The 17,780-nt window shown below is 39.7% G+C and overlaps 2 protein-coding genes across 2 annotated transcripts; one reads left to right on the forward strand and one right to left on the reverse strand.

Annotated features, from left to right (window-relative positions):
* Window positions 1-8,847: 8,847 nt before the first annotated feature.
* Window positions 8,848-11,271, reverse strand: LOC107770578 (L-type lectin-domain containing receptor kinase IX.1-like). Its single transcript, XM_016589899.2, has one exon. The coding sequence runs from the start codon at window positions 11,068-11,070 to the stop codon at window positions 9,121-9,123; it is 1,950 nt and encodes a 649-aa protein (XP_016445385.1). The 5' UTR covers window positions 11,071-11,271; the 3' UTR covers window positions 8,848-9,120.
* Window positions 11,272-16,425: 5,154 nt separating this feature from the next.
* Window positions 16,426-17,203, forward strand: LOC107770579 (protein BRICK 1). Its single transcript, XM_016589900.2, has 2 exons — window positions 16,426-16,698; window positions 16,947-17,203. Exons 1-2 carry the CDS (start codon window positions 16,566-16,568, stop codon window positions 17,069-17,071), a joined length of 258 nt encoding a protein of 85 aa, XP_016445386.1. The 5' UTR covers window positions 16,426-16,565; the 3' UTR covers window positions 17,072-17,203.
* Window positions 17,204-17,780: the final 577 nt, after the last annotated feature.

The following is a 17,780-nucleotide window of genomic DNA, read 5'->3' on the forward strand; positions in this document are numbered from 1 at the left end:
AAATTTGCACATAAGTTCATACTTGCATAAAATCAGATAATCAAGCCAAATATGACAGTTGAGCGACCGTGCTAGAACCACGGAACTCGGGAATGCCTAACACCTTCTCCCGGGTTAACAGAATTCCTTATCCGGATTCTGGTACGCAGACTGTAATATGGAGTCATTATTTTCCTCGATTCGGAATTAAAATTGGTGACTTGGGACACCCTAAATCTCTCAAGTGGCGACTCTGAAATAAATAAACAAATCCCGTTTCGATTGTCCTTTAATTGGAAAAAACTCCTTTGTCCCCTCGCGGGGCGAAAAAAGGAGGTGTGACAGTAGGCACCATCACGGCTCTCGAGGGCGTGAAATCCGGGTCGTGACAGCTTGGTATCACTGTGCCACACTGTGTCCCTAAGGACAAGCAAATGAGGGTCATCATAATGCCGATCTCTGATGTGCTCTAATAAGGAAGACCGAGCAACTGAGCAAGCTAAAACACGACTGGGCTCAGAAACATCCAACCTTTCGAATTGATTGGCCAAGGCCTGAACATCTAATGTAAGTGGTCTCTCACTAACTGGAACGTACGCAAGGTTGCCTATACTGGCTGACTTCCTACTTAAGCATCAGCCACCATATTGGCTTTCCCAAGATGATACACGATGGTTATATTATAGTCTTTCAATGGCTCCAACCACCTTCTCTGTCTCAAATTGAGCTCCTTTTGCTTGAACAAGTACTGTAAATTCTTATGTACAGTGAACACCTCACACGACATGTCATATAGATAGTGCCTCCAAATCTTCAGCGCATGAACAATGGCTGCTAGCTCCAAGTCATAAACTGGATAATTCTTCTCGTGAACCTTTAGCTACCGCAAAGCATATGCAATAACCTTGCCTCCCTGTATCAATACCGCACCAAGTCCAATACGAGATACATCACAATATACTGTATAGGGCCCTGAACCTATGGGCAACACCAACACCAGCACCGTAGTCAAAGCTGTCTTGAGCTTCTAAAATCTCGCTTCACACTCGTCTGGCCATCTGAACAGGGCACCCTTCTGGGTCAACCTGGTCAATGGGGCTGCTATAGATGAAAACCCCTCCACAAACCGGTGGTAATAACCCGCCAAACCCAAGAAATTATGGATCTCTGTGACTGAAATAGGTCTAGGCCATTTCTGAACGGCCTCAATCTTCTTAAGATCCACCTGAATACTCTCTGCTAATATAATGTGACCCAAGAATGCAACTGAACTCAACCAAAACTTGGCATATAACTAGTTGTCTCTCAAAGTTTGAAGATCGATCCGAAGATGTTGCTCATACTCCTCTCGGCTGCGGGAGTAGATCAAGATATCATTAATGAAAACAATCACAAAGGAATCCAAATAGGGCTTGAACACCTTGTTCATCAAATCCATAAATGCTGCTAGGGAATTTGTCAGCCCAAATGACATTACTAGAAACTCATAATGTCCATACCGAGTCCGAAAAGCTATCTTAGGGACATCGGATGCCCTAATCCTCAACTGATGGTAACCAGACCTCAAATCGATCTTTGAAAACACCTTGGTACCCTGAAGCTGATCAAATAAGTCATCAATCCTCGGCAATTGATACTTGTTCTTGATGGTGACTTTGTTCAACTGCCGATAGTCTATGCACATCCCCATCGACCCATCCTTCTTCTTTGAAAAACACTGGTGCATCCCAAGGCGAGACACTAGGTCTAATAAAGCCCTTATCAAGCAAATCTTACAACTGCTCCTTCAATTTTTTCAACTCTAACGGGGCCATAAAGTATGACGGAATAGAAATAGGCTGAGTGCATGGAACCAAATCAATACAGAAGTCAATATCCCTGTCGGGTGGCATCCCCGGTAGGTCTGCAGGAAATACCTTCGGAAACTCTCGAGCAACTAGTACAGAATCCATGGAAGGAACCTCTGCACTATAATCACGGACATAAGCCAAATAAGCTAGACAACCCTTCTCGACCATGCCCCGAGCCTTCATATAAGAAATAACCCTACTGGTAGAATGACCAGGAGTCCCTCTCCACTCTAATCGAGGCACCCCCGGCAAGGCTAAGGTCATTATCTTGGCGTGACAGTCCAATATAGCATGATAAGGTGACAGCCAATCCATCCCCAAAATAACATCAAAATCAACCATATCGAGAAGTAGGAGATCTACATGAGTCTTAAGACCCCTAAAAATGACCACACACGAACGATAGACATGATATACAACAACAGAATCCCCCACCGATGTAGACACATAAATGGGAGCACCCAAAGAATCTCGAGGCACAACTAAATATAAGGCAAAATAGGATGACATATACGAATAAGTAGATCACATATCAAATAATATTAAGGCATCCCGACTGCAAACTGAAACTGTACATGTGATAACCGCGTCAGATGACTCAGCCTCAAGCCTGGCTGGAAAAGTATAGCATCGGGGCTAGCCCCACCACTCTGAACCGCATCCCGAAGACGGGCCCTGTCTGGCTGGCCTCCACCTCTAGTGGCCTGACCTCCACCTCTAATACCTCAACCTCCACCTCTAGTTGTCTGACCCCTACCTTTAGCTGGCTGAGCGGGCGGTGGAACACCCGGTGCTAGGACCATGTCACGAGAAACCCTGATGTTGAGAACTGCTTGATGCTCGAGGGTAATACCTAGCAATGTGCTTCGAATCACCACAAGTATAACAAGATCTCGGCTGATGTGGCTGATGACCCTAAAAATGACCCTGGCGGCCTGAGTAACCACCCTAAAAACTCTGGAGCGGGGGTTCACTAATAGGAGTTTGTGGAGCACTGTGGGCTAGTTGATCGAGATACTGCGTATGAGGGCCACGACCACCTGAAGCACCGTGAGAAACCTAAAGTGTTGAATGAAATGGCCTGGGAGGATGGCCCCTACTAAAAGTACCCCGGCCTCTAGATGAGGCCCTACTGAATCCACCAGAGTGAGGAGGCCTATTGTCAGACCCCTGACCACTCCCCTAAGCTAAAACCATCTCAACTCGTCTGGCCATATTGGCTGCATCCTAGAAAGAAATTTTGCTCCATGTCTCCTTAGCCAACTGCAATCTGATAGGCTGAGCAAGTCCCTCAATAAACCTCTTCACCCTCTCTCTCTCTCTCTCTCTCTCTCTCGGTAGGAAGTATAAGAAGAGCATGACGGGCCAAATTAATAAACCGGGTCTCGTACTGGGTAACAGACATGCTGCCCAACTGGAGACGCTCGAACTGCCTGCGATAGTCCTCTCTCAGAGTAACAGGAAGGAACTTCTGGAGAAATAGCTGAGGGATAATTGGTCCCAAGTCAAAGCAGGCGACCCAGCTGGTTTGGCCAAACAAAAATCCCTCCACCATTTCTTGGCGGAACCTGACAGACGAAAGGCAGCAAATTCGACCTCAATTGTCTCCACTATCCCCATGTTCTGTAATACCTCGTGACAACTGTCTAGATAGTCCTGGGGATTCACTGAAGATGTACCACCATACTGAGTGGTGAAAATCTTGGTAAACCTATCCATTCTCCACAAAGGCTTAGAAGACATAGCTGATCCATCGCCGGTCTGTGCTGCAACATTCGGTGGAACTACCCCAACTGGATGAGCTGCTGGAGCCTGAAACTTGGGAGCCATCTGCTCCGGAGTATGAGTAGCGGGAGTCTGGGCTCCTCTCCTAGCCTGAGAGATGGCTGGAGCTACAGGAAATGTACCGGCCTGAGCAACACTCTCCATAAGGCCCACTAGACGGACCTAAGCATTAAGAAGTATCGGGGTAGCGATGAACCCCTCTGTAACCTGAGTTGGCCCTGCTGGAACGGTCAGGGCTGAAGCCTCCTCATCAAACTCTACCTGAGGCTTCGCCGTTGGTGGTGCTGTTCGAGCTCTAGGCTGAGCCCTTCCCCTGTCTCGGCCTCGGCCTCTACCCTCGTAGGAGCTGCCACTGGGGGCTATGACTGCTGCTCAGCTGAAGAAGCGGTACGTGTTCTCGCCATCTGCGAAGGAACAAGAGTAGAAGTTCAATTAGCATTGAGAGATCAAATCGCACGACAGACAAGAATAGAAGTGAAATTGTTCCTAAACTCTGTAGCCTATGGGGGATAAGCACAGACGTCTCCGTACTGATCCCTCAGACTCTACGAACCTTGTCCGTGAATTGTGAGACCTAGTCAACCTAGTGCTCTGATACCAACTTGTCACGACCCGTATTTTCCACCATCGAGACCGTGATGGTGCCTAACTTTTCAGATGCTAGGCAACCAACAGTTAAAAATTTAATATGCTAACTCTTGACCGAATCAGTAAATAACAGCAATTAAACACAAAACAGATTAAAACAAGTACAGAACTTCATAATAACCCACGTACTTATACACAACTACCCAGAAACTGGTGTCACGATTTACGAACTTCTAAGAGTCACTACAAATACTGGCTAAAAGAAAATACGATTGTCTTTGAATTAAAAGGAATAGTAAACTGGAATAACTGAAAGGGGACTCTGGGGTCTGTGAACGCCGACAGATCTACATTGGATCTCCTGTAGGATTGAAGGCAGCAACTCACCTCGGGTCAACACGGTCCAGTACTGAAATCAGCACAGAAAGTATAGAGTGTAGTATCAATACAACCAACCTCATGTACTGGTAAGTGCCGAGCCAAACCTCGGCGAAGTAGTGACAAGGCTAGGACAAGACACATGCATAACCTGTGCAATTAAACAATATACTAGCAGAATACAACTAATAGAAGCTAAACAGAAATTAACGAGAGGGGAAGCATGCAAAGGGGGTTGCAAGATAAAGAATCATAGCAATAGAGGAAATTTAAACAGCTAGTACACCTTGAACCGGTAGTAATAAGTAAACACAACAAGCAGAAAATGCACGGCATCACCCTTCGTGCTTTTACTCTCAACACCGGATAATCAATAATAGAAACGTGCACGGCATCACCCTTCGTGCTTTATCACTCAACCTCACCATATAAATAATAGAAACATGCACAACATCACCCTTCGTGCTTTATCGCTCAACCTCACCAAATAAATAATAGAAACATGCACGGCATCACCGTTCGTGCTTTATCACTCAACCTCACCCAAACAAGAGACAATAATAGTAGAGATATAGATATGACCACATCAAGTCTTACTTCAACACTTAATTTCAAAAGACCAATCTCAACTTTGAGACAATACGCAATCAAAACCAAATTCGGTAGAACATGATAGGAAATGGCTCAACACATCGAATAGATAATCTAAACATGAATAATATGATCAAGAATACAACATTGACAAGAATCAGACTTACTCACATGCTATGACTCGACAATAACGTATAGATACTCGTCACCTCACCTATACGTTGTACTCAACATCCAAACACGTAACAAGTAAGCAAATAATACTCAATCCCTCAAGCTAAGGTTAGCCACGACACTTACCTTGCTCTCACGGCCAAATTCAAAGCTCGATCACCGCTTTTCCCTTCACACAAGCCTCCGGACAGATAAAATCTAGTCATAATTAACTTAATAACATCAATTATAGCTAAAGAAATCAATTCCAATATATAATTATAAATTTCCTAACATTTCCCCCCAAAAGTCAAAAACCGACCCTGGACCCGTTTGGTCAAACTCAAGGTTCAGACCAAAACTCATTCACCCATTCACCCTCGAGCCCAAATATGTAATTAGTTCCCCGTTCCGATCCCAAATTGAAGTCTAAATTCCCAAATTTGCAAAATCCTCAATTCATCCAAAATTCCTAATTTTTTACCCTTAAGAACAAGATTTAGGACTAGAATCTAATGGGTGTTGATAGAAATTAAAGGAAATGAGTTAAAGAGTACAAACTTATGATTTGGTGTTGAATTCCCTCTTCAAAAATCGCCCAAGGTTGAGTTCTAGTGAAGAAGATATGAAATTTTGAACAATTCTCGTTTTTGAAGTCTGTTTTAAAACACTGGACAAGTCTTCATCGCGTTCGTGAGGTACCTGTCGTGACCGCGATGCACAACGGCCAGAAAGGCTTTCGCGTTCGCGAAGAGTTGCACGTGTTCGCGATGGTCTGTCCCCCCTGACTATCGCATTCGCGGGCCTAGGACCGTGTTCGCGTAGAACAACTCATTAAATTCTCAGCCCACCTCCAAATACACACGCGTTCGCGTAAGGCCGGTCGCGTTCGCGAAGAGCTAACCCCCCAGTGCTCTGCATTCGTGACCGAAGCCTCTCGTTCGCGTATAAGAAATTCCTCTCCAGCCCAGCTTGCACTTCGTGATCACGACACCAAATAGCAGCATACAAGAAACAACAAACACACCAGATGTTTTAAGTGCAAATCATCTCGTAGCCTATCCGAAACTCACCCGAGCCCTTGGGGCTCCAAATCAAACATGCACCCAAGTCTTAAAACGTCCTACGAACTTGCTCGAGCGATCAAATTGCCAGAATAACATCTAGAACTGCGAATTTAGCACCAAATTGCATGAAATTTTCAAGAAAGTTTTAAAACTTCTAACTTTTCAACCGGACGTACGAATCACGTCAAACCAACTCCGTTTCTCACCAAATTTCACAGATAAGTCTTAAATATCATAATAAACTTGTACCGGACTCCGGAACCAAAATACGAGCTCGATACCAACGAGACCAAATATTTCCAAAATTCTTTAAACCATTATAATTTCAGTCTTATAATTTTATCTAAAATTCATTTCTCGGGCTAGGGACCTCGGAATTCGATTCCGGTCATACGCCCAGGTCCCATATTTTACTACGAATCCATCGGGACCGTCAAAATACGGATCCGGGTCCATTTACTCAAAACGTTGGCCGAAGTCAACTAAAATCAACTTTTTAGGCCAAAAGTTATTATTTCATCAATTTTCCACATAAAAGCTTTCCAGAAATACGCCCGGACTACGCACGCAAATCGTGGAGAGATAAAAATGAGGTTTTTAAGGCCTCAGAACACGAAATCGGGTTCTAAAACATAAAATGACATTTTGGGTCATCACAATTTTGAACTTAGGCTCGAAGCGACTCTTCGAGCCTACGAATCGGACATACCTGATTTTGACCGTATAAAGAATTGTCTGAAGTACAAGTGGGCACAGCCACTGCAAATCCAGCTCTGTTAAATGTTTGACATGATGATGCAACATTTTGCAAATGGTCTTTTTCTGTAAGCTACTTTACGTCTGTATTTTATAAATAGATTGCTTGGCTTTGAAGATCATATTAGTGGGAACTCCTTATTTTTATGAAAATCAGTTAATGAATCAATGAACGTGCCTCGACCCCGAATTTCTTAAGTTAGAATTTGTATGGATTCCGCTATATTCAAGCCATTATATTTCAGAAAATACTTTGATGCAATTCTTCTGCAAATGATTGGTGGAATTTGAGAGTTCCAATTTATATAACATAGTTTGACTCATCATGGAGTTACTCCCTCCGGCACGTTTTGACTTTTCATGTCCGTTAAGAAATAATAAATGAAGTGCATAATTTACCATGATACTCATACTGATTGATGCATATTTTATTGGATTTGAGAAAATGATTTGAAATGAGTAATAAATACTGTGGGTATAACAGAAAAAATAATTGGCTTCTCTTAATATGCGTAAAGTGACAAGTAAAAATGAAAATCTATTTTTAGTATAGATGTCAAGTAAAAGTGAACGAAGGGAGTATAAGGAAGAAAGATAGATTTTTTGAAACTTGTGATATTAAATATGTCATGACAAAAATTCTCATTAAGGATAAATAGAAAGTTTAAAGCTAAAATATTGTCAAATATAATGATATGTCATTTTTTTTAAATGGACCAGTAAGAAAATATTGTTATATAAATTGGAATGAAGGGAATATTTTTTTTTGTTCAGTACGATGGCACTAGTATTATCTTGAGTTGGATCTTGCAAAGAAGCCTTGTACTATCGTTGCATTGGTCTTGACCCTTGAATTTTCCATATCACATACATATCTTGTTTCATTATATTCAATAACTATAACTATGTAGCTTGATTGTGATTAACTAGAGGCATTAGCTTGATTCAGAATTTAAACTCGAAGGCTTCACTTTTAAAGTTCTTAGCATTGAACCCACTATATCTTTAAAATTATGGTTTCAAAATTATTTTTCAAAATCTATATTTATGCTCCATACTGAAAATAGTAGGATATGATAAGATTGATGAAAATACTCCCTGAAAAGATGTTATTGTAGAAACCAAAGAAGAAGCTGAAGAATACTAGGTTCTTGATCATTGTCAATGTTCTTGGAAGTGCTGGACCTTATGGTATTCATATAGAACTATTCTTTCTTTAGTCCTTTGTAACTCTGAATATATCTTGCACTTTTAGACTTAAAATTTTGGTACTTTAGTTTCCATTTATATAAGGATTTACTTTATGTACATTAATAATAAAATTCCCTTCCCCTGCTTTAGGAAAGAGCAATTGATCAATAACGCTCTATGGAGTCTATAAGATTATGAATAAACTATTTATTTTTCGTCCTTTTGAATAAAAAACCTTTTGGAACAATGGTGGCAGAGTAGTCGATCTCATCTTGTGCACGGGCGGATAGATATACCATTGTTGAGGTAGGAGAGGGTAACTTGCCAAGCAAAAGCAATCTATGGATTTTGTTTTCTAATCTTTCCTTGCTTTCTTTTTTCTTCTATGAGTGTATTCTAGGGAATGGGCAAGAGGCGATGAACCAAAGGAGAAGTATAGTGTATGATCTAATATGTTGTATCGTTCCCTTGGAAAGAAGAAAATAAAAAGCAATCTCCACCCTAGGAAATGTTTAAATTTCTCAATGAATTTGCCTTATATTCATTCGGAACTTAAAAGAATTTTCACAATCTTACACCCAATGTTACATGAAAGCTTTTATAATTTGTACATTCACAAGATTCACAAGCCTCTGGATTACACAAAATACTACTACTACAACAACTACTATTACTACTATGCTACAATCTCAAGGAAATCGAGGTCTGCTGTATAATTCCTTGTTTGACCATGTCGCTCCAATTAAACTCATTTCAGACCAATATCATAATATTGCAAATAATTAACGACCCACATCTATGCTTGTGCAAGTCATTGTAGGCTCCCCCAAGCTAACTCCTAGTTCACCAGAACCAGGTAAATAATACACAGGAACTGGCATTTTCACAGGTAGATTAGGCAAGGATGCCTCAAAATTCAGAACATGAATTGCTTGTCTTATGGATGGCCTCAGATTGCTCTCCGGATGAGCACACCATAACCCGGTAATCATCAATCGCTCTACTTGTTTCGCGTCAAAATCCAGGTTTAATTTCTCATCAACAACAGAAAGAAGTTTTCCTTTACCATAAAGCTCCCAAACATACTCCACTAACCCTGCATCAGATTTCCCCGTCCCCGGATCTACTGATTTTCTTCCAGTTGCAATTTCTAGTGCAACTATTCCGAAGCTATATACATCTGACTCTTTACTTGCTCGGCCTGTTTTTATGTATTCGGGAGCCAAATAACCTAAAGTTCCAGCCAATCCTGTAGTCTGAGGACCTAATTCATGGTCCATTAGTCTAGCTAAGCCAAAATCACCGAGCTTGACATTAAAACTCGAATCGAGCATTACATTACTCGATTTGATGTCTCTGTGGATCACACACTGCTCCCATTCTTCGTGTAGATATAGCAAAGCGGATGCTAATCCGAGTGATATCTTATACCTCGTATTCCAACTAAGAGGATTCCTTTTACCAAATAAGTGACAATCTAAACTACCATTTGGCATGAATTCGTAAACAAGTAAGAACTTACCTTGGTCATGACACCAACCAATTAGCTGCACAAGATTTCTATGTCTTAACCGACTTATAACCTTCACCTCGGTTATGTATTCCTTTTTCCCTTGCTTAGACCCTCTCGAGATCTTCTTCACAGCAATCGCGATATCAAGATCTATGAGGTAACCTTTATAAACTTCTCCAAATCCTCCTTCGCCTAACTTTCGTTCCTCTGAGAAGTGATTGGTTGAAGTATCGAGCTCTTCATAAGAAAACTTTTTCGGTCCTGTTCCCTTTTCAAGATCATTATTGAAAGATGTTAAGCTTATTGTCTCTGGATTTCTCTTCATCTTTCGTCGTCTCCATTTCCTCAATATTACTAAAGCCAAAATCGCGCTCACAAACAAAACTCCTCCTAATGCTGTTAACCCTGCAATCAATCCAATCTTTCTGCGACCATTTCCCCCTAACTCTTCCATATCAAGACTCGAGCTGAACTCCCACGATTCAAGTGTATGTCTTTCAACATTTTTACCCGTTGCAGCAGAGAATCCTATCGTTATCCATGAAGGCAGAACCTCTCTAAGGTTTATTATATAAGATATGCTGGAATTGGAGCCTTTTCCATAGTTCCAAAAGACACTTAGATTTTTTGTCGTAGAATTGTAAGTAATCCATGCATCAATAGGATCTCCACTATGTAAACTAACATTCCAAGGAGCTGTCTCAGATGAAGCAATAGAATTCTTGTTTATACCAACATGTTCGAATGGAGGATCCCATTCGGGGTTGGAAAACGAGTCAAACTCAACAACAACGATTTGGTTCTGAGCTGAATCACTGGTGGTAGTATTGAACAGTCCAAGAAAACCACCATCTGAGTTAGGTGGAATCTGAAAACCAACCGGAGCGAGGAAAAATGCAATGCCATGACCATACAAGGAACTATTTAGGGTATCGATAGTGAACGAAAAATGTGTGGAGAAATCAGCAAGTTTAGTAGAGTCGGGATCCCAAATTGGTACTTTCTCTTTATAGATAGCATGAGCCACGCGACAAAGATAAGTAAATTTGTTAAACTCAATCTCTCCTACAGAAGCAACTGCATCTCCTTCATAGAGTATATCAGTCACGTCCGGACCAAAACGTGGTATTTTAAAGTAGACTGAATTTACAAACGGAATTAGAAAGAAGGTAATAAAGAGAGAAATAGAGTTCATTTTAGAAGACATAAATGGTATCATTTGTCGATTGAAGGAAAAAGAGTTGTAATAAATGTTTTGAATTGAATGGATGAGAGGAGAAACGAATCAAAGTGACAAAAGGCTGAAACTTGGATTCTACTGGAGTTGTTAGTTGTAATTCACGAACTTTACAAAGTCTTTGTGTTTATGCATAAAAAATGCTACTAGTCTTCTTCTTGATGATAAGGCTTTAGCTACCAGCTTGATTTTATAATCATAAGAAGTTTCATTATATGTACGAATTGAAGATAAAGCAACGACTTAGACGGCAATCTTCTACCTTAAACAATGTAAGCTCCAACTAACCAAATATATAATTAGTTAGATTGTGACCTAAATTATTTTTATGTTTGTAATCGCCTAAATTCCAGGTTGTGTCCCTACAATCATGGAACTTTTACAAAGGTAGCGTTATTGGCGGTAAAAACTTACGTGCACGGGGTGTCAAACCAATAGAAATACTGAGTATTTGCAGCTCGTCCCTTAAGTTCTTGAATTAGTTACTCCAAAGTTTTCTCGTATGTTGATGGTAATGCATTGGCTTTATTTTATTTTATTTTTAAATCCGTTTATTTAATGAACTTTTCAAATTATAACTCTAGTGTATTTTGAGTTAAATGGGTCATACAATTAAAAAATAGATCTTAATACTAAGTTAAGATATTGGTGAGATTAACAGACTTTCTGGTGTTTTTTAATTTTCTTAGTAATAAAAATACAGTCCAATAATTTTCTTATCGTAAAATAAATAAAAGTAACTTTGTTGAGTAATTTTCAATATTTAAATGACTAGTTAATGAATTAACTCTGATGTTTTGAGGTAGATGCGGACCAAATTAAGTACGCGCTTCAAATCAACATCTTGGATCAAGCAATCAAGAAGTACGAGCTTCAAATCAACAAAAGAAACATGTACTTCTTTTGTGGATTTGACATTTTCTAAGAATCTAACTTGGTGAAATCTCCTATTTCGTATATGGAAAAAAAATAGTTTATCGGGGTTAGGATTGCTTTCTGATAACATATCAGATTGTACCAATATTAACTCCTTTTCTTCTATTTATTTTTGTTGTGATCTAAGATTTAAATTATTTCGTGTTTTAGCAGTAACATATTCTTCCATAGAGCTAAGATCCAAAATTTGAAGAAATAGCGTTTCCACAACTCTATTACTCAGTCAATTCTATTCCACTTAATCCCTCTTTTATGGTCACATATCTTTCCGACTAAAACAACCCCTCACTTTAACCCATTATGAAAATATTATTAAGGGAAATTTGGATAAACACAAAATGGGTACCTTGCTAACTTACTACCCCTCGTGTAGTATGTTAGTACATATATGTGTGTGTGTGAAAAACAAATAAGGAATTAGATATATATCTGAGAACTCATTCTCTCAATTTAGAATTCATCACATTTAACTTTTAGATGCATCACTTTTGAAGGACATGTACGATGGAGCCAAAATACAGGTTAGGACAGTAGGAGGCGATTCAGAGCATTTTTTTGTGGTAATAGGGTTACACCAAGGATCTGCGTTCAACCCGTTCTTATTCGCCCTAGTGATGGATGCACTGACACACCATATTCAAGGGGAGGTGTCATAGTATATGTGATTCTCTGATGACATAGTGCTAATTGATGAGACGCAAGGTGGCGTTAACGAGAGGCTGGAGGTTTGGAAACAAGCCTTTGGGTCTAAGGGTTTCAAGTTGAGCGGGACTAAGACAGGATATCTGGGGTGCAAGTTCAGCAAGTAGACGAGGGAAGCGGGCATGGATGTGAGGCTTGAATTGCAGGTCATACCCAAGAGAATCAATTTCAAGTACCTTGGGTCGGTTATCCAAGGGAATAGAGAGATCGACGAGAATGACACACACTATATAGGGGTGGGGTGGATGAAATGGAGGTTAGTATCTGGAGTCTTGTGTGACAAAAAAGTGCCACCTATATTCAAAAGTAAGTTTTACAGAGTGGTGGTTAGACCTGCCATGTTGTATGGGGCAGAGTATTGGCTAGTTAAGAACTCATATATTCAAAAGATGAAAGTAGCAGAAATAAGGATGTTGAGGTGGAAGTGCAGGCATACTAGGATGGATAAGATTAAGAATGAAGATATTCGGGAGAAGGTGGGTGTGGCTCCCATGGACGACAAGATGCAGAAAGTGAGGTTCAAATGGCTGGGGCACATGAGGAGGAGAAGCCCAGATGTCCCGATAAGGATGTGTGAGCGTTTGGCTTTGGCGGATATGAGAAGAGGTAGAGGGCGACCTAAGAAGTATTGGGGAGAGGTGATCAGGCAGAACATGGTGCGACTTCATATTTCCAAGGACATGGCCCTTGATAGGAAGGCGTGGAGATCGAGCATTAAGATTGTAGGCTAGGAGGTAGTTGAGCATTTCTCTACTTCGTACTGGGTGGGAGGCCATTCTGATAGGGTTTTATCTTAGACTTCTAGTGGTTAATATTGTGTTCACACTATTCTTTCATTTTTCATAATATTAGGCGTTATTTATTGGTTATTGTTATTGTATTTCATCTATTTTCTAGTTCTTACGATGTTGTTTTATTTTTATGGTTTATGTTGCTGGTACTGATATAGAGTATTTTTTGTCTTCTTGAGCCGAGAGTCTATCGGAAACAACCTCTCTACTCAATCGGGGTAGGGGCAAGGTCCGCGTACACACTACCCCTCCACAAACCCTACTTGTGGGATTTTACTAGGTTGTTATTGTTATATGGATCACTTTTGAAGCCAGGTATTACCACTATGCTTATTGTTACGGGGGTGATTTTTCACACCCGCGTTTCTGCCCGAGGTTCGCCCACTGTGCGATAGTCAAGTGTAGACTTGACTCGGCCTTCATCAACACTTAAATTTTTTAGGTACTTAGAGTATTTTTTTAGCACAACAAAGTAAAGACACAATCAGATATGGGAAAATTCCCGACTTTTGCATTAATATCAAAAATTTTGAAGGACCCCTCACTTGTTATGACCACAAGTTGGCTACAACTCAGCTTTAAACTTCGATTAGGCACAATGACAAGATAATTGCTGCCTTTCAACACTCTCTCTCGAGACCCTCACGTTTCTTCCTAGTGTTCCTTCGACCAAGGTTGCACATTTATAACACATGTCCCCGCCTTTGGCTTACAACAAATAGGCTTATGACACTTGTCGGACTCAAGGCCAATAAGAAATAATGTGCAGTTGGCATCCCCAACTACCTAGGCATTCAAATTTTAAATTACAAAGGTGCTACAAGACTTTAGAAATCTGGCCATAAGCAGTTACAACTGCCCAACTACCCTGTGTGCACTCATGTGCGTTTTGTGCTCAACTCTTATGCGCGTCCAAGACTGCATTGTATTATGAACAGTTAAGCAAAGCAAACATTGTTTTATTGATTCAAATAGAAATACCAGTACAATAAGGTTAAGGGACAGTTGCTGCTACAAAAATAAAGAAATAAGAGACAGGGATAGACAAAAAAAAACAAAAAAGAAGAAACAGAGCCACATACCATAGAGGAAGAGGGGGTTTCTTAACAACTTTTAGCCTGTATTTTCACTAATTCTACTATTCTATATATACTAGATAATGGTCCCTAATACTAATACGATGATGCCTTGCACACCAAGTCCTTAGGCAGCACTCCAAACGTAATCAACCAACTTTTGGGTTGGTTTCCTTGTTCTCTTACTTCTTCTTGGCAAAGCTTCTAGCCTAGTTGTCAATTCCTCTTGCAGCCCACTTTCCACATTGAGCCCATCAGTATTATTGGCTATAACACATTGCGCCCAGCCTTAGTCCTTTGACATCGTGTGACCACAATGCCAATGCCCATAATGTGCTGCCCATGACTTAGCCGCATAGGCTTCATGCCACTACCACTCACACATGTCTAGGCCGTATTTTACTTTTGTCGTGCAAACTCTTGTTTTCCCCCGAGCCATTCCTTAACTTTCACCTTGTCTTGCCTTAATTTTGTTCTTCTAGCCTCTTTTATTAGCCCGCCTTGATTTACGAGTAAATAGCACGATATAGCTAGTTTTCGGACGGGTCATTCAAAAATAGCCAGCGTTTACGAATTCAATGAAAAATAGCCACAATTTTGCTGCAACAGAGACCGGTCCAGTATAATATATTGGAGTTCGGTGCACCTGTCTATGAACTCCAGCATATTATGCTGGGCCGGTATACTTTGCTGACTCCAGTATAATATACTGGAGACTGGAGCACCAGTGCTCCAAACTCCAGTATATTATACTGGACAATTATACTTGCTGGAACTCCAGTATATCATGCTAGAGTTCTAGTGTACTTATGCTGGAACTCCATCATATTATGCTGGAGTTGCAGCATACTTATCCTGGAACTCCAGTATAATATGCTGGAGTTCAAGCATACTTATGCTGGAACTCCAATATAATATACTAGCGTATTTTTTGGGTTTTGAACAGTGTTTTCGCTCAGATTTATCATTACATGAAAAGTGGCTAAATTTCTATTACTTTTGAAACTAAGCTATTTTTGAACGACCAGTTATAAATCTGGCTATGTTTGAATTTCTCCCTCATGCCCCACATTGTCCACCTACATTGTCCCGCATGATCGATTCATCCCGCATATAGGCCTATGACAAGGTCATTCATGCCAGACCCTTGTCGTTAGTGTGCCATCTGCCGAGTCAAAGAGCCAAGCCCCTAACAAACTACCCAAATAGAGGGTTTAGCATTTTCTTAGGCAAAAAATAAATAGAAAATAAAGGGAGTACTAAACTTTTAAATAAAATCTTGAGGGACTCTGTCCACAATATCTCTCGAAGTACTACTACTTCTGTTATATTTTGCGGCGCTAAAAACATCTTAATATGAGCTTAATTATGTAAGATTCAAATCGAGAACACTGCATTTGCTGCTCTTAGTCCAAGCAAAATGGCTTATTTGCTCTCTCTCTCATAAATAAATTTTGCTATCTCTCGTTCATTAGTGTTGTTATGTTTCTATTTTGCACATCTCTTAAGAAACCGCTAATAATAGTTTTTTTTTTTTTTAACTATTATACCCTTATTTACTTTTCACATTTAGGTTTTTATGCTATATAATTAATGTTTTTTGCTTTCAAGAAAAAAATAATTAAATATATCTTAATATTTTAAAATAATAACTATATTTGTAATAAATCACATTTACGAAATTTTTTGCAATTAAAGATGCTTGCCTTTAAAGTTAAGAAGGTCGCACTATCTCCATCATTTTTCTTAACTTACAATATAACAAAAACCAAGAAAAAGAAACAAAAAATTGAAGACAGACAGCAAAAGGGGGGAAAACTGCAGTCAACCGAGCGACTAAGCGAGACGCTGCTCAGCTCCATTGCTCCCACGTCTACCAATTACAAAGATATAAGAAAAATCATCGCTAAATTCATTTTCTCCTTTCAGTTCTCTCTATTTTTCACTCAAATTGGAAGCAGTAGGGCAAAATATGGCTAGAGCCGGCGGAATTACCAACGCCGTGAATGTAGGTATAGCAGTACAAGCCGATTGGGAGAATCGTGAATTCATTTCTCACATCTCCCTTAACGTCCGTAAACTTTTCGACTTCCTCGTCCAATTCGGTAACTATTCTCTAACTCCTAAAACTTATCTGGTTTTTACGCAAAATCAAACAATTTAACCTTAGTAGTTTGAAATTAAAGTGAAAATACATATCAGTTAACCATGATTAAATTGTAAATGTGTGTATGAAAGATGTACATTTTGCATTCATTGATTTGGTATAAACACTGAGTGTGGGTGAATTTTACCGTTTTTCCTTCTTTTTTTTTTTAAAACAGTGTAGCGATTAATTTTGTTGTATTTACAGAGGCAACGACGAAGAGTAAATTGGCGACACTGAATGAGAAGCTCGATACACTTGAACGTCGCTTGGAACTGCTTGAAGTACAAGTCACCACAGCCACTGCTAATCCAGCTCTGTTTAATGTGTGAAATGATGATGCATCATTCTAATAATGCTCTTTATCTGTAAGCTGCTTTACTTCTGTATTATAAAATGCTTGATTATTGGAGATCATATTTGTTAAAAGTCCTTATTTTTATGAAAATTAGTTAATGAATCAATCAAATGTGCCTCGATCTGGAATTAGCTAGGTTAGCTATATGAATACCGATCTATTCAAGCCAGTTACATTTTAACGCCGAACGATTTGGCACAATTTTGTGCAAGTGGGGTGGAATTTAAGTAACTTGTAGTTTGAATACCTATTAGATTTAAAAGCTTTTTGTTCTGATTTCTCTGATTCTTAAAAGCTACTATTCTCTTGAGTTGGTTCACGGCTATTATAACACTAATAACTATGTCTCAGTCTCAAACAAGTTGGAGTCGGCTGTATGAATTCTCGATGACCATGTTCCCCATTTAAATTCATATCAAGCCAACATTTCACAAAATAAAAATAAAAATAAAAAGTACGAGAAGTCTATATATTTCTTACTTTCATGAGGATCAAAATCTCTAATAAGGCTAATAGATTCCTAGAAAGCATAGGACCTATTAAATGTATTAACATTTTACAGATATATTCCCAACTAATTGGTACTGCCTGTATAAGTCTTTTTCTTCAATTGTGCCCTATCTTTCATTAGGTCTGCTGATTCCAAGAGTTTGTAGGTTTTTCGAGACTTCTTTCCATGTGAT

The sequence above is a fragment of the Nicotiana tabacum genome, chromosome 21 (assembly GCF_000715075.1).
Source record: "Nicotiana tabacum cultivar K326 chromosome 21, ASM71507v2, whole genome shotgun sequence".
NCBI lineage: Eukaryota > Viridiplantae > Streptophyta > Magnoliopsida > Solanales > Solanaceae > Nicotiana > Nicotiana tabacum.